This window comes from Vicugna pacos, chromosome 16 (genome assembly GCF_048564905.1).
Source record: "Vicugna pacos chromosome 16, VicPac4, whole genome shotgun sequence".
In the NCBI taxonomy this organism is placed as follows: Eukaryota; Metazoa; Chordata; class Mammalia; order Artiodactyla; family Camelidae; genus Vicugna; species Vicugna pacos.
In genome coordinates this window covers 47,064,089-47,067,575 of record NC_133002.1, presented here as the reverse complement: position 1 = coordinate 47,067,575, position 3,487 = coordinate 47,064,089, and the positions used below count along the sequence as shown (strand labels likewise).

General features: G+C 48.0%; 1 protein-coding gene across 1 annotated transcript; it reads left to right on the top strand.

Annotated features, from left to right (window-relative positions):
* Positions 1-206: 206 nt before the first annotated feature.
* Positions 207-2,969, top strand: RPL27 (ribosomal protein L27). Its single transcript, XM_006199196.4, has 5 exons — positions 207-328; positions 569-651; positions 1,646-1,815; positions 2,556-2,666; positions 2,764-2,969. Exons 2-5 carry the CDS (start codon positions 571-573, stop codon positions 2,810-2,812), a joined length of 411 nt encoding a protein of 136 aa, XP_006199258.1. The 5' UTR covers positions 207-328; positions 569-570; the 3' UTR covers positions 2,813-2,969.
* The last annotated feature ends 518 nt before the right edge of the window (positions 2,970-3,487 follow it).

Genomic DNA, 3,487 nt, shown 5'->3' with positions numbered 1-3,487 from the left:
CCACCCCCTAGTGCCAGAGAAAGAAACTACAACCAAAAGATCAGCGGCGCAGCTGCGTCCCCGAGGAAACCTTCCGCGGGAAGCAGAACTACTTTACTCTGTTTACTTCCATAGCTGCTAATAAAGTTTGATTTGAATAAATGACCTGCCAGGCCTTCCTTTCCCCTCAAGAGCTTCTTCCGCCCTCGGCACAGTTTACGACGCCACGCAAGAGGCGGGGCGAGGCCGGATGGGCGGGACAGGAAGTGACGTCACTCTCCCCGCGGTGAAAGGTTAACGGAAGTACCGTTTCTTCCTTTCTGCTGTAGTTCCCGAGTGGTTACCGCCGGTGAGTAGAACTTGGGTCAGGGTTTTACAATCCGCCGCCATCCGTGGCCTGGGTGTCGAGTTGCGGGGCGGTGGCTGGTGCCTTCCGTTTCTCGGTCTCTGGCGGCTTCGTTGCGGATACTGGCTTGGGAGCAGGGCCCGCGGGCGCCCTGAGCCAAGGCGGCAGTAAGGGCAGCCTGAAGTTCTGGCCCCACACCCTGAGCGTGCGGATTTCTGAGCGGCCCCTTCCTTTTCTCTGCAGAAATGGGCAAGTTCATGAAACCTGGGAAGGTGGTACTGGTCCTAGCCGGACGCTACTCCGGACGCAAAGCGGTCATCGTGAAGGTACCAGCCTCGCGTGCCTCTACGCCCTCGCATCCGCGGAATAGGGCGGGTTTCGGCGGGCGGACAACTTGGAATTCAAGACTTAGTTTGGGGCATTATCCACTGAGCGTTGCGAGTTGGGGTTGCGGAGTGAATGCACGAGAGCTTTTGAGAAAGATGCAAAATAAAAACAAATGGGAGTTGAATTGGGCAGCTAACACAACGCGTTCTCTGTCAAAGAGAGTTTAAATAATAATAACGAACGTTTTTTGAACGCTTGCTTGGTGCCTGGCATTGCTTTACAGGTGTTGTCATGTCCATTCCTTGCAGTAACTATAGGGTTACCTAGTACTGCTAAGGTTTAAAGATGTTAAGTAATTTACCTGAGGTCAAACAGGTAGTAAGTAGGTGCTGCAGCTGGGACTCTGTAAAAAGAGGAGAAATTGTTTCTAGGCCAAATGGCCATTTAGCATAACCTAGCCCTTCACTACCTTCTCCCTACATCTTGTAGCCTCTTATGAGACCTCCGTAAGTTCTGGCCGCGTACAGCACTGCTCTTGACTGTCGTGGGGACATAGGGGCACCCTTTGTTGCTCTTCCTCTGTCTATCCGAGGCCGGTTTCTGGAGTCAGGCCACCAGGTTTGGAATCCTGCCTCTACCCTTTACTATCAGTACAATCGTGGAGGAAGTTAAGAGATGTAAAATCCTAAGAGCCAGTGCCTGGCACTTAGCAAGCGCTCCATAAATATAACTGTTGTTACTTCTCAATCTTTTACCTCCCAGGAGCCCTTCCAGGTTCTTCCTGGTGGGAATGAATACCACCCTTATCCCTATGACTCTTCGGGCATCTAGCATAGCACTTAGAATGTCTGTTTTGTGTGGTTTCTGTAGTGTTGGGCCTCAGAGTCCTAGGGGTGGGGGTATTCTTTCTGTACGTGCCCTACATCTAGCATAGGGCCTAAGCAGCAACAACAAAGGTAATTCTAAGTAACAAATTAATTCTTGGACTTTCAGAACATTGATGATGGCACCTCGGACCGGCCCTACAGCCATGCTCTGGTGGCTGGAATTGACCGCTATCCCCGCAAAGTGACAGCTGCCATGGGCAAGAAGAAAATCGCCAAGAGGTCAAAAATCAAGTCTTTCGTAAAAGTTTATAATTATAATCACCTCATGCCCACAAGGTGAGCATTTCAAGAATGGGAAGCAACTATAACTTTCCTCCCTCTGCTCTGCTGAATAAGGAGGTGACCTTGTAGCCACTTCAATGTGGGGAAGAGACATCATTTTCAGTTTGTCACTTACAAAGTGGCTGTGGTTTCCAGTGTTGCATCTTTAATCTATATTGGAACTGTTCACGTTCCTGTTATTTTCTGTAGTGACTTCGCTGGCTTGGCCAAACTAAATTGAAAAATCCCTTCCAAGCTTATTCTTGATCTGTCTCTCCTCACCTGATATTTCTTTTTAAGTGTTGAGTAAAGATTGTTCCATTTCTTTCCAGCCACAGTAGACACAGGCATAGGCTCTGGCCTGCCCTCTTCCACTCTCAAGGATAATTGTTATTATAGGATAGGGTAGTGGTGGAAAATTGAAAATGAAATGTGAAGTTTTTCAGTGGCTTGAATCTGTAAATGAGTTTGTTAAAATTTCTGAATGAAGACTGCAACCATGTCCTGTCCATCGCACACAATGGGTTGTGGCTCTAGGATCTTGCTTCAGACTTGTAAGATCCCCCCTTTCCATTAAACCATTAATGTCAATCATAGGGCATTTCCAAAGAATATCAGCTGCACATTAGCACGATTTTTGATGATAGCTTTATGGAGTCAGACCTTAACAGCCCAATGTCCCAGGAGTGTTGAGGGCTGAGGTGAAGGCTCTGGCAGCGTGTGGGCTGCTCCTACCTCCCTGCCATTGTCCCCAGGTACTCTGTGGATATCCCCTTGGACAAAACTGTTGTCAACAAGGATGTCTTTAGAGACCCTGCTCTCAAACGCAAGGCCCGACGAGAAGCTAAGGTCAAGTTTGAGGAGAGGTAAGTAAAGTAGGCTTTGGTAGTGAATGTTGGGAGACTGGTTTCACTCTTCTTCAGTGATTCTCTCCTCATTGGTGTCCTTTTTTCCTCTCTCTAGATACAAGACCGGCAAGAACAAATGGTTCTTCCAAAAGTTGCGGTTTTAGGTCTGTCTTGTTTCAGTCATTAAAAATCACCCCCAGAAAAAAAAATCCATGTCTGCCTGCTTCTTGTATTGGACTGGGAAAGAACATATCATGAGAGACACTGTGTGGTGGATGAGGGGCTATGGGAAAATATAAAATAAATAAAAGTTAAATCTGCCTTTGTGAGAGTTGGGCTACTTGTGTCCTCAGCCTCTTAATCCTTTAATGGTCTGGCTGCCCTCAGTGGGTAAAATGTGATACCGAACTGTTTCCCCTAAAGGGCTACTCCAGACGTTTTTAGGTGCAGAATTGTTTAAGCATCCCTGGCTTCAACCCTTTGTGTATCCAGAGAATCTTAGTCATTCTGCACCCTTCCCTCTCCCCTGGCCCCCCAGTAATGACAACCAAAGGCCCCTCTGAGTGGACATCGTCTACTTTGCATTGAGATTCACAAACGAGGTGGTTTTTTAAACCAAAGTGCCAGATTTGGCAGGTCAGAATTTCTATCAAGTTGTCAAATGATAGTGGTGCTGCTTGGATGAGGACCACAGTGAAGAACTCTCTTGATGACACCGACAGTGAAGGCCTGAGCCCCAGGGGGACCAGGGAGAGGTTCCCAAAGGGTCTGGCTAGCAGAGACTGGCAAGAAAGGATGTGATTCAAGGAGCTTGGGCACTGTGTTGTCACCACTGTTGC

Coding starts and splice junctions, on each gene's coding strand:
- RPL27 (XM_006199196.4), top strand. CDS start 571: ATGGGCAAGTTCATGAAACCTGGGAAGGTGGTACTGGTCCTAGCCGGA. Junction 652..1,645: donor GCAAAGCGGTCATCGTGAAG/GTACCAGCCTCG, acceptor TTGGACTTTCAG/AACATTGATGATGGCACCTC. Junction 2,667..2,763: donor AAGGTCAAGTTTGAGGAGAG/GTAAGTAAAGTA, acceptor TCCTCTCTCTAG/ATACAAGACCGGCAAGAACA.